Here is a 26,471-nt window from a genome sequence, read left to right as displayed (position 1 = left end):
TTTATGCCTGCAGACTAGACTATATCTCCCAGACCCTTAGGTAGTTGTGCTATGTGACTAAGTTCTAGTGAATTGAACCTGAGATGAGTGCCACTTCCAGACTACTAAGAACTTCAATGTTTTCTTTCTCCTAGCTGGATATGCTTAATGACAAAGCCTTAGAGGATGGGATGGTGAAGCAGTTGATATCTCTTTCATCAATAGGCTTAGTTGAATCTGTGTGGTACACATTAGGCACACAATATAGTAAGCCTTACTGTTGTCCCCCATTAGTTAAAAGCATTGTATCCTATTTAACAGCAATTCTGCATAGAAACTTTTCTTTTGAGCAAGAAAACTACATGTGGTTTAAATGCTATGGAATTGCTAAGTAGGTAAAGCAAGTCATACTGTGCAGTATATACTGGGGTGATTGAAAACAAAGAGAGATTTTCAAAAGAAAAAAACTACAAGGGCTGATAATAGTCAATGAATCAAGAGTACTCAGAATGTTAAAAACCCAGTCATTTATTTCAAAGTATAAATTTCAGGCTTGTTGGACAAAACCCCACTACAGTTAACACTTAAACAGACGCCACTCTACTGTACATTTAAGAAAAAAAGAAAAAAAAAAAAAAAAAGACACAGAAACCTTCAAAACCTAATAAAAACAGGGCAACTTTCTATAGCCCAGTTAATATTAGACATTAGGAAGGCCTTACATTTGTCTTATTTACACTCTCAACTGAAATAAAATCAGGATGCAAGCTTCCTACAAAAGGATTTATACTTATATTTAGTTTTGAAATGGTTGATAAAATACTAAAGCCAGGATCCCCAAAAGGTGTTTGATTGCCCAGTTACCTTATTTACAAAAAATAAGACAGCATTTAAATGACAGGTATTTAGTTGACTCTACAAATAAAAAAACAAAGAAAAGTTTATTTTGACATGATAAGAATCATGTGAAGATGAGAATACAAAACATGTATTATCCTATTCCTCCCCTTTCCTCGCTGGCTGAAGAGGATAAATGAGTTTCAGGAATTAGGTAAGTGAGCTGTACTAACAAATGCCTCAGGGGAATTACTATTTTCTTGTGTGTATCTCAGAAAAATCAAGTCAACAAAAAACAGCATTTGCCCAGTAAATAGTTTGCAAAAACAAAATCACATATTGGTTTTAGATAATTATTTGCAATAATCTAATACTGGGACACAGTTTTTCTGGAAACTAGAATAAAATAGGCCAACAACAGGTCAGTGACAACAACAACAAAATCTTAAGATACTGAGGATACTGACATGGCCTAAGAAGGAAAGTCAGGGAGAATACTTGGAAGGTATCTGCAGTACCCTACTGTGCTGAGATCACAGTATATGTAAGTGAGAGATACCACAGCTATTATTTTGTTAACTTTATACAGTACTGGAGAACTCATGGAACAAGATAAATGCCTATCATGGAATATTGACACTAAACTTGCTGCATAAATGATAATTTGGAGAATATTTAAAGCAAAAAACCAAGTAACAAAAACTAAGTTAACACTTACACAATGCTGTGAGACTTCTGCAGAGAGATGCACCTAAGATTCTAAGCTCCTTGCTTCAGGCCACTTTTTTCAAGGTATTTATTTTAGGGCAATGGGAATGGGGGGAACACCTCTCTGTGAGGCAAATGGTATTCAAACAAATATTCACTGTTCAAAGAAGAAAGCTCTCTACTTCTCTAATAAAGTTAAATACTGTGTGAAACAGTAAGAGTGAGTCCAGAGAAATGGAGGGATATAGTTACCTCATAAAGTTAACTGTTAACAACAGATATTGTCTTCGTATGCCATTTATATATTTACTAGCAAAACATAATTTAAAAAGAGGTTTGCTCACACTTAAAACAGGTGAAAATTACTCTGACAAAGTTCAAAGTAGAGGGTAATAAACATTACTGTTGCCATATAACCATTCCTACATTTCAGGTTGAAATATCAGAAGTTTCCAGGATTTCCAATAAGGCAATACCTATACAAGTATTGTCAAGCTAGAAATGTAGCAAACTTGCATTCCCAAAATGGGATAATTGAGCTTATTTATAATACTTTGTGAAAAGCTATCATCAAATAAAAAAGAACCATGTAGTATGAACTGCTACTAAAAAGTCTATAGTTGAGTCCTCCATTCTCTTCCAAAGAAATCAAACAGAAAGCTAGCACTCATTTAAACCTGCCCCAAATAAAAGTCTGGCATTCTAGCCTAGTCCCTTTCAGTAAATCCAATGTGGCTACTGCCCATTAATCTCATGGCAAGTTAATTTGAGGAGACCATCTTATAATAAATATACTTTTTCTGTAAATAATTACAATCTCTCTTTATACCTTCCTTCCACCATCTGGAATAAAATAAGTTTTAGGTAATAATTTTCTGTAGTAAATCTAGAATTATTGAGAATTACTATTTGAGCACTTAGTTTGACAGAAAATACTGAATATAGGCTAAAATAAACAAACATTTTCATTCTACTGGGTTTTCTTCACCTGCTTAATAATAATATGAAAACTTAAAATAAGATTAGTAAATATAAATACAAATATTAATTAAGGGAACCTTTTGTAGGCTTGGTAAGCAAATTGTTACCACATGACCATAAAACCCATCAATAAAGAACAATTTTGAACATGGTGGGCTTTCTGTTCTGCAGATAGGAATGATCTTGAGCACATCAACATTGCAACCACTTTAGGTAAAAACATATACATGCAGATATAGATAGTTGCTCATATACATCCAGAAGACAGTTTTCCTCCTGTTGAAAATTTATTGCCATAACATTGGCAACTTTATTATCATCTTCATTTGCCCTAGAATGAGTAATATCTACACAGTTGGTTGGCAAATTTGACTTGTGGAAGATTCTAATTCTCATTGTGGTCTCATTTTCTGAGAGTGAAAGGAAGGTTAGGCGCATTTACATTTTGGCAACCTGTACTTTCTTCATCACCAATCAAACTTCACACTTAAGATGACAGTACAATGACCAGGGCAAAGTCTCTAAAGAAAATTTCTTTACAATGAGAATACTTCCTATTTTAAGCCATCAAAGTTGTACACAAAACAGTATTGATAAAAAAGGATAGCTCCCTCCTATTAATTCCAGGAAAAATAAATGACCAATTTATTTTGAGAAGGTTAAAGTATAATTCAAATGTCACAAGTAAAGAAGATTTGGAAAGTGATCTCACAAACTCCATGAATACTTTTCAAATTATTTCCAGTTGCACTCTCATTCCTAAAACTTGCCCCAGACCTTTTGTCCTAAAAACTATCTTCACTCAAAACACCAACCTGATACCAGTATAGCTGACACTCATACTGAAAATTCATGACCTAAGCTGAATTTCACTAATTTTGAAGAGGAATGGAGATACACAAGATGTTATATTTAACTGTTAAACAAAATGACCTAAAGTATTATAAATTCTATCCAAAGCTGATAAAGGCTAAGACTGGATTCAACTTGGCACCATCAAAACAAAGTTAAAAGGTTAAAACAGGAAGGATGACATGAGAGTAAAGAGGAAATGAAACTTTCCTCTTGATATATTAGCTCACTGTATTTGGTGAATCTTACTGTTCATTTCCTTTGAAAGACTAATGCACTATGGGTGATTAAGTATACTAGAATTGTTTTCATAATGTCTAACATAGTGTGCAACATGGAACAGGTTTGATGGCAAATTTTCTTAAACAATATGGTTTTCTCTTGGTCCATTTTTATGAAGAGTTAATAATAACCCAAAATAAAAGCATCTACAGAAGAAAATAGCAAGTCAAGTTTTTGAAGTTAAATATGGTAATGCCATAGATGGAGGAAAAAAGTTATACATATGTATATGTATATATATATGCACATACCTATGTATACATAAAGGCCTTGGTTTAAACTTACTGTGTTCTATATTTTGTGGAGATAATGTAGAAATAAAAGGTTGAAAAGCTAAGAGGGTAAATAACAGTGGACATATGGCCATGTTTATTCTATAGTAAATCTGTAAGGCACAAAATAAACATAAAAGCCAGGTTAGGAAAGGGGAAGGGGTCAATGCAGACGTTTTTCATTTAATTAACAAGTTGAAAAGCAACAAAAGATGAATAAATCCTTTCCTCTGTTCAAATTAACCTATTTTAAACTACTCATTTTGCTTTTTATTTCTTTGGGTATTGTTTAGATTCAGTTTAAATCACTTAACTCTGATCCCATAGATCCCTTGGAAGCAGAATTGTGCCAGTTACATACCTCAGATATTTAATCTACTTCATACTAAAAGAGAGGTAAATTTGGGAATGAAAATGGTAGTTTCCACTGCAATAAACAAAAACAAAATGAAGCAAAACAAAACAAAAAAAATTCACACACAAAAACACGCATACATATCCCTAGCCTTAAAACTAAAGTAAGATACACACATTTACATTTCAAAACCCTGAAGCTGAATTGTCTGGGAGAAGATTCTTGCTTTATGGGCTGAGTTTATTTTACTTCTGGTTATAAACAAATGTAGTGTATACACACATCTGTCCAAGAAATCTTGCACAATGTGGATTTTACATTAGGTATCATGCACAAGATTAAAAACAAGACCAAAAGGTGGAACTTTTAAAAGAGGAAAAGACAAAGGCTCCAAGGTTTAACTGCTCTGGGAAGAAGAGATCACATCCGTTGACTGAGGATCACAAAAAGGTCCAAAACGTCCATAAATATCCTTGGCTCGTACTGCAAAATAGTATTTGCTGCCAGATACAAACTGGGTGAGAGTACAAGCCATGGGCAAGGGAAGTGCCTTTACTTCCCCAATCTTTTTCCATTGTGAGGGCACAGTGGCACTGGGTTCTTCATGGTAAGCATAGAGATGGTAACTATCCACAGTAGCACAGCTTCGATCCACCTCCAGGACACTCCATGACAGTACAATGCCATTTTGACTCTGAACTCGTGCTAACTTCAAGTGTGGCTTCTGAGGCAGAGAGGTGCTGGCAGCTTCTGGGGGCAGACGCTGTGGTTGTGGGGCTTCTGGTAAGGGTGCCGGGTGCACAGGGCGTGGAGGCTCCTAACGAAAGAAGAATCATGTTATTTTACAGTGATCACAGAAAGAACTATTTTAGAATGCTAGAATTAAGACACCCCAAATATCACATAAAGAGATCATTTTACATAAATCTGTAAACTTTGGCGTGTTATTCGGTGATTTATAACCAATCAAGCCCAAAACAATGGTGTTAAGGTTTCTTCTATTAATACTCCTGAGACCTAAAATATTGAGTTTTTCTTGGGAAATAATAATGTCTTGCTGATGGAATATAATTGTAAGGGATATCATAAGCCAGGCATGGCAGTACACGCCTGTAATCCCAGCGGCTCGGAAGGCTGAGGCAGGAAGATCACATGTTCAAAAGAGAATTCAAGTTCAAAGTCAGCCTCAGCAACTTAGCAAGGCCCCAAGCAACTCAGTAGTTAAGTATCCCTGGGTTTCAATCCCCAATACCAAAAAAGAAAAAAAAAAAGGCACTGTAAGGTGAAAGTAGAAATTGTGTACTTCTAACAAATTAATTTCTGATTTAACTCACTATTCTATAGGTTCTCACTTGAACATAGCATTCTTTAAAATCACATGTGAAAGTTTATCATATGAAATGAAGTATACTTTCACTTTAAAGCTGTACTATATTCTTATAAGTAAGTGAATATAAAGGCAGTACCATATTCTTATGAGTAAGTGTGTTTAAAACTGAATGCATATTATCTTGGTCAGTTTGCATGAAAACGATGCTACTTAGATTGGACCACTTAAGAGATGCAGAAATAGTCATGTACTTTTCAGTGAATAGGTAAAGCATGAGCAAAGGCATAGGGATAGGAAAGTGAAAGGACTTATAGGCCAGATCAACTTTTTCTTGGCCATAGGGTATGTGAAGGGGGAAAAAAATTTGAAGAGGTAGGTTAAGGCGTGTTATTTGGTGATGAAAAAGCATGATACTAACTTTAAAAAGCCCTACTGCCATATCTAACACAGGAACAATATTATCATTATTGTAAATATTATTATTATATCTGGGTGTTAAGATAATAAGTGAGAACCAGAAAGAAGGGATATGAGTGACTTTTTTCTCCAAGTGGAACATATCATCGGTTCACTGACTTTATACTGGAAGATAACAAATAACGATTTCCTTAACTGAAATTCACTTAACAAATGTTTTAATATATATTTAAGGTTGGGGATGTAGCTCACTGCATATTTAGCAACGAGGATGCCACAGGTTCAATTCCCAGCACCATTTCTCCATGTGAATAATTTGTATAAACTAAATATTAAATACTGAAGATCTAATGCCTTTTTATATCTCTATGTCAGGCTGGTGATGTGGCTAAGTGGTAGAATGTTTACCTAGCATGCATGAAGCCCAGGGTCAATCCTCAGTACCACAAAGCAAACAAATATATGCCTTATTATAGTCAAGCTGCCTAAAGTATAAGACAAAGAAACTATTCTAAAATTTGCAAGAGAAAAGCTCCTAGTCACATTTAAGGGTTTCCCCACTGAACTAACAGCAGATTTGTTAGCAGAAACCCGCAGTCCAGGAAGGAATGGAATAATGCATTCTAAGCCCTGAAAGAAAATAACTTCCAAGCAAGATTACTATAACCAGCAAAGCTACCCTTCAGAATGAAGAATAAAGGCCTCAAGATAAGCAAAAATGGAAGGAATTCACAACAGCCTGACAAAAACATACTTTAAGGGAGTCCTACATACAGAAGTGAAAGATAATTACCATCATGAAAGCATACAAAAATATAAATCCCACTAGAGGAGGAGAAACACAAAGGAGAAACAAAAGAATAAAAAGTTATCAATAATATCAAACCACAAAGATAAAAAAGGAAGAAAACAACTAGAAGAAAATCAATAAAATGACAAGAGTAATATTATGATCAATAATTATTGAATGTAAACTAAAAATATCCAATTAAAAGATATACACTGGCTGGGGCTATAGTTCAGTAGCAAAGTGCTTGACTAGCATGTGTGAGGCACTGGGTTCTATCCTCAGTACCACATAAAAATAAATAAATAAATAATGTCCATCTACAACTACAAAAGATTAAAAAAAAAGATATACACTGCTTGAATGGATAAAAAGTCAAACCTAACAATAATATGCTGTCTACAAGAAATGTACTTTATCAGTAAAGATACATACAGACTTAAAAAAAGATGGAAATGATATTCCAAGCAAATGGAAACCTAAAACTAGCAGGAATAGCTATATTTATTGCTGACAAAAAAAAAGACAAAAACCAAAAAAAGATGAAGATTGCTATATGATGCTGAAGGGAACAATTCAGCAATAAATATAAAAAAATTATAAACCTATATGCACCTAATATCAGAGCACTCAATTTTATAAAACAAATACTTTTTAACCTAAAAGAACAGATTTATTCCAGTTCAATAACAGTGGGAAATTTTCACATTTTACTTTCATCAATGGAGAGATCATCCAGGCAGAAGAGTTAACAAAACATCAAAGTTAAACTATACTGCAGATCAAATAGACTTAACAGATGTCTAGAGAATATTTCATACAATAGCTGAGGAATACAATTGTTTTCCTCAGCCTATAGAACTTTCTCTAGATTAGAAAACATATTAGGCCACACACACACAAAAATCTTAACAAATGTAAAAAAACTGAAATCATATCCTGTATCTTTTTGGATAACAATGGAATAAAACCAGAAGTCAATAGCAAAGGACATTTTAAAAATTATACCAATCAATGAAATATTCTGAACAACACACTTTTGAACCAACAATGAGCCACTGAGAAAGTCAGGATTTCTCACTGCAAATGAACATGAAAATACATCAAAACTTATGGAATGCAGCAAGAGCAGCACTGAGGTAAGTTTATAACAATGAACACCTACATCAAAAAATAGAAAGATTTAATAAAAAAAACCCGAATGATATATCTCAAAGACTCAGAAAACAAGAACAAGCCAAAATCCAAATTTAAAGGAAAGAATAACAAAGATTATAACAGAAATAAACCAAATACACATAAAAAAAAATAAATGAAATGGTCCATTGAAAAGATAAACAAACAAACTTACTGAAAAGAAAGTTGACTTGAAAACACTAGTGATTAGTAAAGATTGGGAAGGGTATGTGAGAGGGGATAGAGTGTTTTTCATACTACCAGTTGTAGAGGAACAAAATACCTTAATTTTATTTATTTATTTTTATGTGGTGCTGAGGATCGAACAAGTGCCTCACATGTGCTAGGCAAGCTCTCAAATCTACTGAAGGTGTATTTGATTAGTACATGTTATATGCATGTATGGAAATATCATACGAAATCCTATTAGTATGTATAGTCAAACTGTTGTCTGTGAAAAATACATCTCCATGCAAAGCTTAGTGATGTGCAATACAGTAAGAATGCAAAAAAAAGTATGCTAAATAATACATTGAAAGCTAACGTAGAACTGATTCGAGTACTGGTCACATTGTTATATTCCCTCTAAAATTCTCTCTTTTCCTAAAATGACTTAATCACTTCAGTAAATAACATTAAATAAACACAAAGCTAGCCTTTGACTGGAGGGACCACAGGAGTTTTAGGTGTTTGACACATAGCTTAAGTGGCCTATAAAATCCCTCTTAATTCTTAAATTTTTATGATTCTGAATCTGCTCATACCTCAAAACTAGTTAAGTCAAATGAGTATTTGTTTCTGTCACTGCAGTGGAGTTTTTTTTGTTGTTGTTGTTTTGCTTTTTAATTGTTTTAGTTATAGAGGGACACAATACCTTTATTTTATTTATTTATTTTTATGTGGTGCTGAGGATTGAACAAATGCTTCACATATGCTAGGCAAGCCCTCTACCACTGAGCTACAACCCCAGCTCCTGCAGTGGAGGTTTTACCTGATGTTTTAGAGAAAAATAATACAACATCGGTGATCTGCTCAAAAATAATCAAGTGTGTATGCCTGGGTGAAAGAACAGGTAAGTGGCAATATGGATGAAATAAAAGTAGCATGTGCGCATAACTATCAAAATTGGGTTATCGGTATGTAGAAATGGTTATACTGTCCTTTCTTTCATATATGTTTGAAAAGTTATTTTAAAAGTTTTTTTTAAATTACATTAAAATAAAACTAAAATAAAAGTCTATTTCTCTGGTGAGATAGCTCATTTTAAGAAAATACACAATAAAGTCCACTTTAAAATTTTTTTTTTAATTGTAAAAAGCTCTGGTGGGTTATAAAATTTGCAAAGTATACTACAAATGAGATTTTTTAATTGTTTTTTGAAGGAATATGTAATGAAAACTTACTTGTAAATGCAAACAATAGTAATAACCTATTTCCACATACCCAAATAAGCCAGAACTGAAGCACTGTGAATACTCTAGAGGTTCTAAGATTAGACTACCTTCTTGTTACGGGTCTAACTAGCTTAGGTAATGACATTGATCAACCATTTTAACATCTTATGGCATATCAGATCTTTTTCTCCCCAAAATAATAATAATAATTTTGTTACTCATAGGATTGTGAGGACTAAATAAAATAATACATGTGCAGTACTCTGTCAAGTACCTAGTATACAGTAAGTGCTCCACTGATACTACTTTTTCCACTACAGTGAAATAATAAAAATCATAGCTGTTAAGAACAAAGACTATAGAGATAGAATGCATGGATCCTTAGGAGGTATGACCTTAGGTTGGTCAACAAACTTTGTGAACAGGTGCCACATCTATAATAAAGTTTTAAAAGTCCTTTAGGTAGCAGTCCCAATACATGGAACATGTTAAACACTCACAAATGCTAGGCATGATTATGAGTATTGAAAAAGAGATGTTCTCCTAGGAAATAAGTCATATTGGCCCCAACCTCTTGCATTCCCCTCACAAAGCCAGCATACCAATTATCATGATATTCCATTCCAATCAACACTATCATGATCATGTCACAGAATAATGTGACACTGTTTAGAGGCTAAATCTAAGGATAAAGCTTGGTTTTCTATGACTTAAATTAATTTTCTAAATCAGTGGATTATTTAAAACAATAAATTAATGATAATATAGCAGTTAGGACTGACATAATACAGATTTTGAAGGAAAGAATAAAGTTAGAACATGAAAAAATACAATTTGTACACCACAAGCAAACTCAATGATCATTACCCCTAGAACATTTATTCAAAATGGTAAGATCAATTTTCTTAAATGAACTCCCTACTGGAGATCAGAAAGACCTGTCATTTCCCTTTGGTATTACTACTTGAAAGAAAAAATTCTAACTACATGATATTCAATAGTTTTATAGTTGAGAAATTTATAAAGCCAAGCATCAACATTTACAGTATGCACTTGTGGTGGTCGGTGATGCACTGTGAGCTGAGGACCTGCTGATCCCAGAGTTAGTCCATTGTTTACAACATATGTGGTTGTTTGAGGCACTCGAACTGTAACACCTATAAAAAAAAATTAAGGAATAACATCAGAATTCTGTAAATTTGGTAAAACACTGATTCAACACTTGATGTCAGTGAAGCAATGTTTTAGAATGCAGAAGGAAAAGTATTTCCAACTTAGAAGTCTGTACTCAGACAAAGTTAAGCATGAGGATAAAGAAATCTTCATAATATATAAGCACTCAAAATATACAAACTTCTGTGAACCTTTCCTCAAGTACCCTGAATTATGTGTCACTTATATGAGGAAAAAAAACAAAAACAAAAACAAAAACAAAAAAACGAAGGAAGACAGACATGAGATATAAGAACAGGATATCCAGCACAGAAAGAAATACATCTATTCCCACCAGAACTACGAACAAAAATCCCAGACAACTGGTTGTGTGCCACAAGAAGGCAAACAAACTAGAATGAAACAGTGTGACTCAATAGGCAAACTGAAGTTGTCTTTATAAAGATCCCTGTCCTCTCTCACATTTCTGACTAGAACAGAAAGTTTCAAGAAAGTCATGCTTATCTTGTGTTAATTAGGTTTTTCTCTGTTTTCCCACGTCCTGCTGATCAGCTGAGGATACTCATTTTATCCACAAAGGAAATTGCTAAGACATACTCCAGGGTAAAAGAAGTAGAAAATAGAGAACCATATACTGTCCCAACCATATTTCAACCATATTTTCAATAGCTGGACCATATCACAGTTCTGCCACAAAGTGCCCTGAACTGTGGTGAACCTAGTTTCCCAAACCTCATTTTTATGCAACTGATTTTCTGAAAGAAGGCTCTTACCAACTTCAGAAAGTTAACGTCAGACAACAATCCAGTGACTCTAATTGGTTTAATTTCTTCTGGAAGCTACCATATAATAATGGCATTACTGTAGTTTCTTTAAACATCTATATTTGTCTTTGCTATTAAATTTTTCAAAAATAAGTTTTTTTTATATATACACACACACACACACACACACACACACATATATGTATGCATGCATGTGTACATATATACGTGTTTGTGTGTGTGTGTATTATATAAATACCTACACTGATGACAAAACCTTTAAAGCAGAATGACCAAGAGAAAACCAAGAAGAAAAGGAAAAGGGATGCAATAGGGAAGGGCATACTGAAAGGCCTGCAGGTTACTGGCAAAGCTTATTTTGTAATCTGGTAGAGTGTTCATAGGTAATTCACTTTATTATTTTTCTTTAGAGTTCATAGGTGGTTCACTTTATTATTTTTCTTTAAATTTTAAATATACCTTTCATACAACTTGTTCTCATATGATATATTCTACTGCTAAAACATATATAGTATTTTTAATATAATACATAATATAGTTACTATAGCATGTAAGTTATATACAGAGTTACATATATCAGTAATACATAACATATATAAAGGAAAGAATAAGCTTCCTTTAACATTTTCCCTTTTATTTCTCAAACACTTTCCATACCTTTTTAAGAGTTTTTCATTGGAGACTTTAACAATTCAATCATCTGAGTTAAGCCACAACTGAAAATATCCACTTTTACTAGATACTTTAACAGAATGGAATACAGCTCATACATCAAGTAAGGTACTAGGAAGGTATAGGTCATAAATAATTAAAATTAAATTGAAAACAACACACATAGCACAAATCATATAGTCTATATATCCAACCTTCTCTGGATAACTTTCCTAAGGAAAGAAAAGTGAATTAGTAATTTCTTTTTTGCCATTTAAAAAGTATTTTTAATTAAAAAAGCTATATATTTGTGGTGCACAGTATGTTTTGAAATATATATACATTATGGAATGGTTATATCAAACTAACCTGCATTACCTCAGATACTCATAATGTTTTTGTACAAAGAATACTTAAGATTTCTATCACCAATTTTCAAGTATACAATAAATACATTATTATCAATTATACCCTAGAATTATGTTGTACAACAGATCTCTTGAACTTATAATAATTATTTTAATATGATATCATAAGCACTTTTTGCAAAATCTAATGTCAACTAATATAAGCCACTCCAACTAAATGCTGAATAGAATTATATACACTTCAGAGGTATATATAAGAAAAGAGACTTACTGTTTTGAGGGTTGACCTGACGAACAGCAGGAGCCTGCATAACAGTTCCTCGGAGGGGAGCCTGAGCTGGTGGTGCTGGGAGAGTTGTATAAACCACCTGATGGTTTGCAGGAGCTCTTGGTACAGGGAGTCTTGTGGTCACCTGAGTTATTGGACGATGTGTTACATTCACGGTGGTTGGAGCTAATGGAAGGGAAAAAAAGATATTAAGACTGCAGTAAATTCTGTTAAGTAAACTATACTACACAATAATTATCTTTGCATAAAATCTAAACAACTATAAGATAGAGATAACAGTGTCCTTTATAAACTTGCAAGGTAAAAATAACAAGGCCAACCAAAATTAAGAGTAACATTAAAATCCAAGCTTCAGAAGAGCAACTCAATTTCCTTTTCACATCTAATTTCCTTCCCACTCTTTGGTTTAACTAGATAATAAGCATGTGAAGATTAAAAAAAAAAATAGAACTAGATTAAGAGTATGTCTGCTGTAGGAATGACTTTAAACAATAATTTGTCCCTCTTCAATACTAAATTATTCCTAGAATTAGAGGCCCTCTAATGTCTTCTACCAAGGGGATAGAACTATACCAAAGGGGTATAGATCTAAAAGAATATCTTTATATTTCAGTTCATGAAAGTGCTAGCTATTGTAATTCATATTTTTGTTTTTATCAAGTGAACCAACCTATGTTTATGGCCACCTATTACATTCACATTTTCTTCCTCCTTTATTGTGGGAACCTTCACCTTGAGAGAACATTAATACAACATGAATAATGTTAACAGATACTTATCAAAAAAATGAGTCTCCATTCACTCACAAAATGGAAATACAGTAATGTGTTCATTTAAAAGACAGGGTCTCAGGGTCTCACTATTTTGTCTAGGCTGGCCTCAAACACCAGGACTAAAGTGATTCTCTTGCCTCAGTCCCATTGATAGCTGGGACTTCAGGCACCTGTCACTAGCCTGACAAAATGATTCTTTTTTTTATTTTTATTTTTTGGTATGGGGATTGAACTCAGGGACATTCAACCACTGAGCCACATCCCCAGCCCTATTTTCTATTTTATTTAGACACAGGGTCCCACTGAGTTGCTTAGCACCTTGCTTTTGCTGAGGCTGGTTTTGAACTCCTGATTCTCCTGCCTCAGTCTCCTGAATCACTGAGATTATAGGATTGTGCCACCCCACCCAGCTCAAAAATGGTGATTCTTAAGAGTTAATATTTTCTTGTTAATAACTCTATGAATTAGAATCATTTTAGAAATGATCATGTAGTAACTACAAAACAGGAAACATCACAAGATCTACTTTTGCTTCAAAAACTCAGTTTCATAATTCAATAAATTTGAAGAAGAATGATATTTAAAAAAGAAAGGTTTCCTTACTAAGACCATCCAGCAATCCAGGCTGACATGTGGTTCATGGTAAGAGTATTACCTAGCATACAGGAAGTCCTGGGTTTGACTTCCAGCACAGCCAAAAATCAAACATACAAACATACACATACAAAAGCCAAGTAAAGACTTCTGAGTCTTTACAGATCTTCAACTTTCATTGTGAAAAAGAAATAAACAATACAAGGAAGATTTCTCTCTTCATTATCTATGTTGTCCATGTATTTGCATAACGATATTTCCTTCTAAAATATCTAAATTAGGTAATTGTTACTGACTGTTACTGTAACTTCGTATAAATGTATGGAAACACAGGTAACAACATAGCTTCTAAGGTTGAATTTAATAATATACACCTTTTTAGATGAAACAATGATATTTGAATATGAGAATCAATACAGATTTCACCAAAATTAGTCTTATATAAGCATACTATTTTATGTAAGTCTTATATAAGCAAGGCTGAAAAGGTAAAATGTAGTTTAACCGGTAGGAAATTCTGGTAGGCATCTAGAATTCTGAAGTCCAAAAAATTTACACAGTAATAACTACACCAAACCATCACGCACTTACTATATCAAAAATAATTTCATCATTCAATGATTAATGAATGGTTTGCTAAATCTCTGGAAAATATTCCTTTTCCTACAAATTACTCTGGTATTGTAAGTATAAATTGAATTGAATAAAATCCCATTTTAATTAAATGTTTTCCTTAAGAAGAAATTGCAATAAGTACTCTGCATATAAATTTCCAAGCAACAGATTAATAAGAAGATAAATTGTCTTGACTGGCTTCTAAACAGTTTAAGGTGATACAGGCTGTATCTTGAAAATTTCTGATTTATGGTTTCTTGAACTGCAAGAAAGTAGAATATCAGCATTTTTGTCCTGATGGCTGATGGTATGTTAGACCAGTTAAAACTACTTCAAGTTAAGAACCACCTAAAAATTCTTACTTGATCAGTCAATTATTATATCTTGGATTTACTCAGAACACAATTATTATAACTGGTCCTTCCAGAATTATGTCATCTCTGTTCTTTACAGTGGCAAATGACAAAGATATATAAAGTCCTCTTTATAATCATTCTCTGACAGTAATGTTACATAAGACAATCAATAACACTAAATTACACTGCATTCAAAATAACATTGCCTTCAAAAAAACAATGAAAATTCTTCTTAATTTTCTATATAATCTTTCAACTTAATTCCATGGTCATAATTTTCTACAGGCAAAACTACAGCTTGCACTCAGTGATTCAGCAAATTTACCTGTAGGTAGTAAGTGTATCGTTGTTTGAGATGGTCCACTTGTTGGCACCCCTGATGCCTGAAGAGGCGGTGCTGGTTGTATGGGTTGCAAGGGTCGAGACATAGGCTGAGAAGAACCCATGGTTGATACAGGAGTGTGATTCAGCTTTTTGAGGTCTGTTAATTAAAAGTGACATGTTATGAATAATGATAGAAAAATTAGAAAATACATGTCTTTCTTTTATAAATGAGTTTAATTTTCACTTGCTACTTGAATGTCACATTTACCTACTTCTCTAAGAATGACTTCTTCCTTTTTTAATTATGTGAATTTTTCAAGGATTTGAAAGCCAAGTCAGGAGCTATTTAAATAATTCACTATTGTTCTGAAAGCAATTCTAATTCACATTTCCAGGAATCTGGTTTGTTTTATTATTTTGGTAAAAGAATCTTAACTTCTGGATTCAATAGAGTATCGTGTCAACTAGAATAATTTCATTGCTTGTATGAACACATATCTATGTACATAATTGTATAAAGGAAATTTTCCTAGATAAATACTATAAAGTGATGAGTTTGACAGTATGATTTTTAATTCCAAATGCTTAAGGTTAAACAGGTTCTTCTGTTGGACAATACAAATGGCCACTGAACATCACTATCTAGTAGTTAAAATAAAAAGTCTCCAAAAAGGTCTCAAATATCCTAGGAAATAAATGTATCTCAGACAAATCTCTTAAGAATAGGAAACCATTATATAATGTAATACGAGGAGTACAAGCCAAAAGCCTTTCTATCTAAAATGATCCTCACCCATTCTAAATCTAAATAATATTTAAAGCTTTAGCAACTGATACTTAAATGTGGTGATATAGGAGAATAATGTATTTTAGAAACAGGGAATTCAAGGTATACCTAAAGATAGAACAATGCAGAGAGACCCCAGGAGGCAATGGATGTTAGAAAGTGAAATGGCAAGAGCACAAAACAAACTTTGCTTGCTTTACCTTTTTTTTTTTTTTGGTACCAAGGATTGAACTCATGGGCACTTAATCACTGAGCCACATCCCCAGTCCTTCCATTACATTTTAATCCATAATCAACCCTACCTGTGTTATCTCAAAAACAGCCTACATTTATTTTTGTCCTCTACAGATCCATTACAGTCAAATTTGTCCATTTAAAAAAAAAAAGTGAAAGTAATACAGATAATATGAAACTCCTTAACAGAATGATCATACTGTTATGCAATCAACCATGATGAAGAATGGTGTAAATTTCCCAATCGTTCTTCAGTTTCCTCATTGTTCTTAGATTTCATTAAAAAAAAAAGATTAACTTTGTTCTCATATATTCAACTAAATAGCTATTTAATTTTACTTCTCTAAAATCAAGTAAAGTATCCTATTCCCTAAAATTTGACTTAGGTTTTTAAAAAGTTTAATGTCTTTAAGGTAGTAATAATTAATTTAGCATCTGATCTTCCACATGCATTCCAATATTACCATAGCATTTTATTGATATATCTGTGAACCAAATTATTTTCTACAAGTTTGAGAAATACTTTTATATGATGAATCTTAGTTAAGAGATTTATAATTCTAATTTAGCTTAGTAAAGACTCAGAGAAGTCTATATTAAAGACCCACTGAATCTAACTGAGCATTTTCCAAGCTTGCCTATTCATTCATTCACTCATTCATTTGTTTTGTGGTGCTGGTGATTGAACCCAGGGCCTTGTGCTTATGAGGCAAGCACTCTACCAACTGAGCTGTATCTCCAGCCCCCCAAGCATTTTTAACCATGAAACTTTTTTTTTTTTTAAGTTGCTTATGGACTTTTATTTTATTTTTATGTGGTGCTGAGAATCAAACCCAGTGTCTCACATATGCTAGGCAAGCGCTTTACCACTGAGCTACAGCACCAGCCCGAACCATGAAACTTTTTTATTTATGGAATACCTAATAACACTCCAAAAGAATAATTGGGAATATGCCTTACTATATATCCAGTTTATTTTCTAATTATCATCTAAGTCAGAATATTATTGAGGATTTTTGGATGTAAATGCTTCTTAAAATTATTTTCATTTTTATCTACGTAACACTAAAATAACAATTCAGATGGTCCTCATTAAATGCATACACACTTTCAAGTATCTATATTAGAAAACACACACACATACACAAGTACACGCACACACACACGCATTTAATGAAGGGCTCAATTCCCAGGTCATTTACTGATTCTGACTTCTCCTAAGTCTTTAGTAAGTTCCTTCAACTCTAAAATGAGTATGACTAGGTTACTGCAAGAATCAAGTGAAATAACAAGACACAAATATAGAGGTGCTAATAAACTAAATATTTTGCCAGATGCTATTTTCCTCTTGGCCTTGTTTATATTCATTCAAGATTTGATTTCTAATTTTAAACTCAATTTTAAAAACTCTCATTCTAAAAGGGATAAAAATACACCAAATATATTATTGGAGAGCTATGTCTTTACAGAATATTATAGTGTAACAGGAAGAAAAAAATGGTATCAAGGTACTCTTTACTATCATTACTATTTAAGTACCTTGTGAAGCTCCAGTCTCTTCATCATCCATGGTGAGATCAATGACACCACTTGAATCACTGCCAGTGGCTTTTCCACTCTGAAAAATAAAACTGCATTTTTCAAAGGAAACTGGCAGGTATAAAGGAAAAATGAGTAATAATGAAGGGAAAGAGGAATAAGGTATTATCTGGTTCAATCTGGATCCCTAAATACTTTACCTTAAGAAAAACAGTTTGTCACAGAAATGTCCCAGGATACTACTCATGGGTTAAACTGTTACCATACAAAATATAATTTTCAAAAGAAATTCCAGAAGTGTTTTAAAAAATTAAGCTGTTCATTGTATAGAGCTATTAAAGTGATTAAATGCTTTAAATATAAACATCACTCATTTTCTGACACCTTAAATGCTGATCCATCCTACTACAAATCATCAATTATTAACTGAAAACACCAGAGCCAATCGTTAACAATTAAATTATAGAAAGAATCTAACCGAAATGTTTTCTCCTCTAAAAAATAGTAATTATAACTTTAATCATGTAATATCTGTCCACGTCATTACAGTCTGTCTATAAATTACCTGAGAACAGTGATTGTATAGTATTTTGTACAGCTGTATGCCCTGTTTAGTACAATGCCTTCCACAAAGTAGAAGTTCAATAAATGTTTTTTTAAATCAATCACTTAATGCTTAATATAAACCTACAATGAAAGGTTTACATTAAGATAAGATTTCAAAAAATGTATATCTTGAAGACTCTGTGCATTATAGTTTTTGATCTTGTCATGAGTTTCAAAGTCGAGGATTCTATTATTATTTTCTTTCATTTAAAAAAATATTCAAAGAAGCAGACTAGAAATAATTTTAAAATTTTCATTCCCTTTTTCACTAGTGGAAGACTTCCTACTGACCTGCATCTGTGTTAATGATATATATATGTATGTGTGTGATATATATACACAGACATATATACACACATACATAAACACAAGTACATACACTACAATATTCATATTTTACACAAATATACATATATGCATGCATGAATCTATTCATATACATAGACTCCCCCATGCAGACACACATGTCCACACTTAAACCTTAAGGAGCAAATTATAAAACACTTGTAGTTCAAGCTTATTATATTCTAGAGGTGAAGACTATTTGAAACAAGATTATATCATCTAGTAGATGAAAAGATAAATTAAAGACTTTGGACTAAGGCAGGATCAAAGGCTCTCTTCTAGTTCTTTTTTTTTTTTTGTCAAAAAGACTCTTTAAACTGAAAACATGATATGATATGGTATGGTATGCTATTTTGACCAATGTGACCAAGATAAACTTACTATCCAAAATCATTAGAAATTATAATTAAGACCAAAAAAAAACAAAAAGGTTTACCTTTAAAAATCATACGACAGTGACCAAAAAATGGTAGGACAACACAGATCTACTGAGTCAGGACTCTGAAGTCAGAAAGACTGATTACATCTTACAGTTCCAACTTGGCTGTGTGAAATTTGTGTTAAAAGGTAATTTCCCCAAGTTCTAAAATATGGATATTGAAGCTACTGTGAGGATTAATTCAAGTATGTACACGAAATGTTTAACACTACACATATCACAGGGTTAACTGCTTAATAAATGGTAATCATAATTTACTTTGACGCATCATTCTGAAAGCAACTCCAAATAATTGGGTTTTTATTTGCAAAACTCAAGCTTCATGAAATTGAAGAAAATGACTTCTTGACTTTAGAAAATTCAGGTCCGATCCCAAGACAGTAACATTATTCTAAAATCTTGTAACTGCAAATCTTTCTATGAAAATGATCTCTCAGAAAATGACATATTTATAAATATAACCATAAATCAGTTAAATACTAAATTAAAAGTTCACAACAATTCTCAAAGAATGTGAAAAAAGTCACATTCTTTGACTACAACATTATCTAGAAGGTCCAGTTTTCAAAGTTTACTTAGTTTTGAAACTTAACCAAAAGTTACTAAACATGCAAAGATCAGTGGAGTGGAATCCAAGTTGTAATAAAAAGTAAGTCAACAGAGACTGACTGTAAGTGGAGCCAGATGTTACATTAAGCATACTAAGACTACAAAATAGATATTAAAAATGTGTTCAAAGAATTGAAGGAAAATATGAAGGCACAAATGGAACATCTCAAAGGAAAAGTCGAAATTAATACAAAATAAGAAATAATACAGCTGGAAAGAATGATTATTAAAATAAAAAGTAGCTACGCAGGTTCAAAAGCAGATTACAGGACACACACACACACACACACAAAAAAACTTCAGTGAAATTGATAACAGATCACCAAAAATTGTCCAGTTCACAAAAAAGCAGAGAAAAACAAAAACAACAACACAAAAGAACAACAGAAGGAAATATGAGAACCCGAAACCTATGCAATAATGAGAAATAGGTTGGTACAAATCTACATTAGAGGAAATGAAGGAGCTGGAAAAAATTATCCAAAGAAATAATGACTAAAAACTCCCCCAAATTTGGTGGGAAAACATTACTTTATAAATCTAAGAGGTTCAATGAACCTCAATCAAGATGAACACTGAAAAATCTACTCCTATATATATTCTGTAAACAAACTACCAAATACTAACAACGAAAAGAAATTGTTGAAAATCACCAGAGAAAATTACATTTTTACAAAGGAGCAAAAAGTAATTGCTGTTGTTCAGAAACTATGGAAGCAAGAAGTTTGAAGAACATATCCAAAGGGCTGATAATTTTTTTTTTTTCCCAAAGGGCTGATAATTTTTTTAAAAAACTCTTAAGAATTCTAAATCCAATGAAGTTCTCCCCAAGGAAAAAAGACATTACACAGAAGCACATGTTTTGGGTATTAAAAAAAAAACTTAGAAAACTCATCCCTGTGCAAATTTATAACATCAAAAAAGTTCAAGGAAAAAGCTCTTTCAATTTGAAAGAAAATACCAATTTGGATTTACAGAAAGAAAAAGAAGACCGGAAAGGGGAAACACCAGGATAAGTTTTAAAGTCTAAATATAGCCTTTCTGTTCTTATTTCTTTAAAATTATACAGGGCAATTTAAAAACAACATACTTGTAAATTTATAATATATAGATGTTATAAATGTGGAATGTGTGAAGATATGCCTAAGACTGCAGAGTACATAAAGATAAAATCACCATATGGAAATAAAAATATAACCTAAGGAAAGCAAGATCATTAAAACTTATTGTTGTAAGGTTCCTATAATTTAACTAAATAATTCAACCTTAACTCTAAGTATAAGTGGTATAAATTAAACAGTGGTATAACTCAACCAGTGGTATAACTCAGATACATATTGTGAACCCTAGAGCAATCCCTCTAAAAAACAACAAAAAAAACACATGTAGCTAGAAAGTCAACAGAAGAATTAACATAGAATACTTAAATAAAGCAAGAAAGAAGGCACAAATTAAAAACTTAAAAACAAACATCAAAACAGGAGACCTAAGCATAAATACAGCAATAATTATAGTAAATATAAATGAACTAAAAAAGTCCTATCAAAATGCAGATAATGTCAGAAGATATAACAGCAAGGAATCAGAAAATAACTACATTTTTTGACTTCTAGAAATTCACTTTAAATATAAAGGCACAAATGAGTTGACACTAAAAGGCTGATCAAAGATAACAAGCATACAAAATACAGCTGTGCCTATTAATATAAGACAAGAGGAAAAACAGAAAACTTTACAATGATGAAAGGGTCAATGTTTTAGGAAGTATTTATAACACGGTTATAGATTATACATAATAGAAAAACATACTTTAAAAAAAATTTTTTTTAGTTGTCAATGTATCTTTTATTTTATTTATTTATATGTGGTGTTGAGTATTGAACCCAGGGCCTCACACATTTCAGGCAAGTGCTCTACCACTGAGCCACAACTCCAGCCCCTAGAAAAACATATACTTTTAATAGAGCATCAAAACATGTGAACCAAAACTGACAAAATTAAAAGGAAAAACAGAAACATTCATAGTCATATTAGAGACTAAATATACCACTCTTGGTAATAGAAAAAAACATTACACCAAAACAGAAAATCCAAAGTACATTATCAACCATTCTACTTTAATTGACATTTATAGAACACTATACCCAACAGCAAAATACATACTCTTTTCAAGTGTAATGATACATTCACCAAGATATACCATGCACTGGGCTTTATAACACAAGTCTAATATACTCAAGTAATAAAATCGTACAACAGCAATGAGTAAGAAATCAGCAAAAATATATTTGCAAAATTTCCAAATACCATGGAATTAAAAACACACTAAGCAATCTAAGATTCAAATAGAAATAAGGAAATAAATGATATAAAAATGGGACATTATAAAAATTTGTGGAATGCAGATAAAGTAGTACTCAAGAGAAAATTTTATATGATTAATTCTTCTATAAAATCAGAAAAAAGATCTATAATCAATGAGTGATCTAAGCTATCAAACTATAATTTTTACTGATCATAACATGACTGATAAAACATCAAGCACTACGAATAATTTGCTGGCTAAGTTTTCTTTCTGAGAAATACAATTGGCAATTATTTCTATAGTTAGTAACATTTATAAGATTGTCATGATATCACTACTTCTAATATTTACACAGTCTCTATTTACATTTATTAGCACATTTATTCCTATGAAGTAATAGCATTAGATCCATATTACAGGTGAAATATCTAAAAGAGATACCATGTTTATATCTGTACTCACACACATTACTGAACCTTCCAGTTTGAAGTCATCAAATATTGATTGTATCAAATCATTTTTAACACTCAGAACTAAAACGTTAGCTAATAAGGTGTCATTCCCCAAAATGACCAGTCTTATTAGGTGTACACCAAAAAAAAAAAAAACCAAAAAAAAAAAAAACAAAAACAAAGACAAAAAACTGAAAGCATAGATATTGGCTTGTGTTTTTAAAAAATTTTGGTAAAGAAATAAAAAAATAAGAACATATTTGAAAAGCCAGAGCAGGGCACTTTAGCAATTATGAAGGAAGAACTAACACAAAAGACCTGGTTGCTCACTACCTGTATATCTCTCCAAGGGAACCTACAACCATAACTGAGGCTTGGTTAGGAATGTGGGCCTTGGAAAGTCACATTAATGATTAATAATTTTCTTATAATACTGTCTCATTTTCTATACTACATGTCTTCTAGAAAAACACCTCATGCAATTTGACACAACTCTGATCTTTGAAATCATACAAAGACTGCTAAAGTTCATAAGAAATAAAATATTTTAAAAGCTTTTATTTGACCTGTAAACAATGGTGCATTATCTAACTTGGGCCAAAAATTCATCATTTTAAAGGAGAATACTCATGATTAAAGATCGCTACAACTTTATTTTAAAATTCTTATCATTTACTTGTTCCTGACACTCAGCCTAAGAATGACTTTCTTAAAATGATGAAAACAAAACTATCAACAACCTAATGACTCTACTATAAATCTATTACACCTAAAGTAATACAGAAGAATTAGAACACTGTTAATACAAGAAAGTAGTAGTTACTCCATTGCTGGGAAGTTAAGATTTAACATGGAAAAGTACTAAGTACCAAGGTGCTAATAAACTATCTGAAAGATTTTCTTCCCCCAAAAGATTATCTTTGAGGAAATTACAATGGTGGGGAAAAGGGAATGAGGGGAGGAGAGGTACAGGTTAAAGGTAAGTCAACTGAAATCCTCTCAAAAAGAAGGGCCTAGAATAAATTATGTGTGATGCAAACTGAATCGTTACAGCATATAAAGGCAAATAAATAGTCTGTCAAATGTATACTCCAACCAGTTAATAATATAATAAATTAATATTATTTCATAGAGAATTCCTAAGCAGACACTCTACTCTTTATTAAACATTACAGAAAAGCTGTGAAAAAAAAAATGTTTGGACAGTTGTAAACCAAACTTAAGATAATTTTCTTTATATCAGAGAATATGGATGGAAAATCCATTCTCCTGTGAAATTAGAATTTTACTTTGAGGTAGAAGGAAAAATCTTACCTGTGATGTGCTATCAGCAGCTTTTTTATTAACAGAAGCATCTACTGATTTGTTGGTTTGGTTTTCTGAGAAGTTAAAAAAAAAAAAAGAAAAGACCAATTTTTAAAAACATCTATGGTGTGGAAAAGTTTGCATTGCTTTATATATAATAATTCATGGAATTTTCTCCAACTATTTTTTTCAACATGTCACATATATATGGACTACCTGATAGAACACTGATAACAGTATTTTTCAGACAGGAAAAAATTTATAATACAGATTTTTAAAAAGTCATCTATTCATTGACCCATCAATTTAAACTTTATCCTAAGGAATACCTTGGAAAAATAATTTAGGAGATACATGACTTAAATGTTCTAACATGAGGAATATGTTAAATAAAATATAATTCATACTATTATCCTCTGGAGTAAAAAACTTTATGACACAATAAAATTCTAAAACTAAATTCAGAAGAGTAAGTTGCAATGATTCTGAGAAATACACATACATATTTCTCATTTCAGTTACAGATTATTTTTCAATTATTTATTTTGCAACTAGCTTATGTTAGAGTTTTGTTGGAAAAAAATGTTATATGTATGAAAATTATTTACATTACAGCATAAAAAATAAACCGAGTAAGTTTTTGCCCAAATTTCTGAAAGGAGCAGAAGAAGGATTAAATTTTATCAAATATCTTTTCCATTTATTAAGGTGATTATTCAACTTTTCCTCTTTGTAATACAGTTAAATCAACATTTTTAGGAGTTTTCTAATGGTCAAACATTCCATTCTTTCTTTCTGGAGATAAAATCTTCTCAGTCAAAATATGGCATACCTTCCACTTGCAAATCTTCAGAACACATACAGAGGAAATCATTTATATACATATTTTTAAAACTGTCTTTCCATATTACATGGACAAATATTCACCTGTCAAAAGAGGTACCCTAGAGTAAGAAGTAAAAATTAAGCTCTTACACATTTTTCCTACCCTATCTAAATTATTTAAATTCTTTTCATGGGAAGAATATATTAATATGCTATTTATTGTTAAAAAATAATTTAATATTTATGAGCATCTGTTTTAAATTGTGAAGTTCCTAAAGGACTATTTAACATAAAACTAAATATAGGTTACTGATCCTACATGCTGGAGTATTAAGATACACTATTAATATTACCAAAACATCAATTTTTTAAATATACTATGTTAAAATATGTTCATTTAGAATTGAAATGCACCTCCATTTTTCAAATCAAAACAAAAGGTAACTTTACAAGAATTTTAAATGAGTGAACCTCATTTTCATTTTGACTCTCATATAAAAATTCCTCAAGGTTCGTATAAAATGTTATATAGACACACTTAAAAAAAAATGACTATAGTTTATTACCCAGACTGACTCTCTCCTGCACTTAATTGTCTTAGGGCAATAAGTTAACACAGAATTATAATAATATTCCTTATTCTATATTTTCAATTAATATTCCCCATCCTTTTATTCCTGACTTTCCCCTTTGACTTTTAATGTAACACTTTATAGAGTTTCATTGCATCATTTTTACTTTTTTCCACTATAAAATATCTACCTTAGATGACTTCTGAAAGTAAAAAGTTATAAATCAATTTATAAATCAATCAACAAAATTGGTCGGGGTTTGAAATAAAATTGTTACTTAAAATCTTTTCATATTTTTAGGGTTGGGGTTGTGGTTCAGTGGTACAGAGCTTGCCTAGCATGTGTAAGGAACCAAGTTCAATCCTCAGTACCAAATACATATATGCATGCATACATACATACATAAAATCCTTCCATATTTTTATCTTAAAAATATTTTATGTAATACTGGCCACTTTTAATAAACAGTGCATTTTTACCATAATCATAAAAGTACTTTACAAGAGTGTATACTGGCAGTATTCCCTGAGTAAGTCTGGATAATTGTGTATGAACACAAATACAAGGCAAAATCTTCAAACATTTAACTGTGTCCTCGAAGAAACTAACAGTTACAGTTGAAGAAGTGATTGTCGTGCTTTAAGTTCTAGTTTTCCTAAACTCTTATAATAAGAAATGTTTAGTAAAATATGAAAATTATAAATAATTTAATAAAAGGCACTAATACGTTAGTTTTAGAGATTTGAGTTTAACATTTGTTACCATGTAATCTTTTATCAATAATCCATCAAGTTATGCCTGTCAATTCTAACTTTTAACTCTTTATATAACACCTTTCACATCTAGTTCAGTACAAGAGCCTCCTAATTGGTTTTCCTACTAATTCTATTTTTGTCCCCACTAAACCATTCTCTAGATGTCATACCCATGCTATAAAAACCCTTGAACTTCATTTCCCCCATTGATCTGATCATTATTTCATAGCTTTCCAGATCTCCCATATTCTCTCATATCTTCTCAAAGAAAATGGCATTAAGCATTCATTACATTTATATTAATTACTTATTTAATGACCAGATTCCCTATTTGATTTTAAGACTGACTCATCTAACAGAATTATATTCTAATTAACATTATGAAAATAACATAAAACTG

At 31.8% G+C, this 26,471-nt stretch overlaps 1 protein-coding gene across 4 annotated transcripts in view; it reads right to left on the bottom strand.

The window, feature by feature from the left end:
• Positions 1-3,985: 3,985 nt before the first annotated feature.
• The window catches only part of Atf7ip (activating transcription factor 7 interacting protein), a 105,207-nt gene continuing 82,721 nt past the window's right edge, over positions 3,986-26,471 (bottom strand). For all 4 annotated transcript variants that reach the window (XM_047548370.1, XM_047548373.1, XM_047548371.1 and 1 more), the window contains exons 10-15: positions 23,929-23,993; positions 17,859-17,937; positions 15,300-15,455; positions 12,619-12,801; positions 10,415-10,527; positions 3,986-5,083 (exon numbers count right to left, since the gene is read on the bottom strand). In XM_047548370.1, the coding sequence (XP_047404326.1) occupies positions 4,664-5,083; positions 10,415-10,527; positions 12,619-12,801; positions 15,300-15,455; positions 17,859-17,937; positions 23,929-23,993 (1,016 nt within the window). In that variant the 3' untranslated portion in view covers positions 3,986-4,663. The remainder of the gene's footprint in view (positions 5,084-10,414; positions 10,528-12,618; positions 12,802-15,299; positions 15,456-17,858; positions 17,938-23,928; positions 23,994-26,471) is intronic.

Source organism: Sciurus carolinensis, chromosome 4, assembly GCF_902686445.1.
Source record: "Sciurus carolinensis chromosome 4, mSciCar1.2, whole genome shotgun sequence".
NCBI classification, from domain to species: Eukaryota; Metazoa; Chordata; class Mammalia; order Rodentia; family Sciuridae; genus Sciurus; species Sciurus carolinensis.
Note: the sequence above shows the minus strand (reverse complement) of the source record. Positions and strands in the feature narration are given on the sequence as shown.